At 34.3% G+C, this 364-nt stretch overlaps 1 protein-coding gene across 2 annotated transcripts in view; it reads right to left on the bottom strand.

The window, feature by feature from the left end:
* Positions 1 to 364, bottom strand: part of LOC106875567 (leucine--tRNA ligase, cytoplasmic) — a 195,709-nt gene that overhangs the window by 97,722 nt on the left and 97,623 nt on the right. For both annotated transcript variants that reach the window (XM_014923770.2, XM_052973724.1), the window contains exon 28: positions 16 to 120. In XM_014923770.2, coding sequence (XP_014779256.1) covers positions 16 to 120 — 105 coding nt within the window. The remainder of the gene's footprint in view (positions 1 to 15; positions 121 to 364) is intronic.

The raw sequence follows: 364 nt of genomic DNA, 5'->3' as shown, positions 1-364 counted from the left end.
CGAAAAACAACTTACCTGAAGTGTATTCAAAATGTAGGATGCATTTATTTCCAGAACCAGTTTCTCGTCAAATGGCAGTGTCAAATTGAGAGCTTTCAACCCGTGTTGCTCAAAGTTTTTCTGTGAGAAGAGAAAACAACAAAAATAAAACAATGTATTTCGTTTTTAGATTTGGTTTGCAAGATTCTTTATGTGAGTTCATGTGTTGAAGCATATTTTGTTGTCAGGGTAGAGTCATTCTCTTTTAGTGCCTTATAATTTAACACACTCACTGGTAAAATTTCCACTCATTAATTTATTTACTTTTCTCTTTTACTTGTTTCAGTCATTTGACTGTGGCCATGCTGAAGCACTGCCATTAGTC

This window comes from Octopus bimaculoides, chromosome 16 (genome assembly GCF_001194135.2).
Source record: "Octopus bimaculoides isolate UCB-OBI-ISO-001 chromosome 16, ASM119413v2, whole genome shotgun sequence".
NCBI classification, from domain to species: Eukaryota; Metazoa; Mollusca; class Cephalopoda; order Octopoda; family Octopodidae; genus Octopus; species Octopus bimaculoides.
Note: the sequence above shows the minus strand (reverse complement) of the source record. Positions and strands in the feature narration are given on the sequence as shown.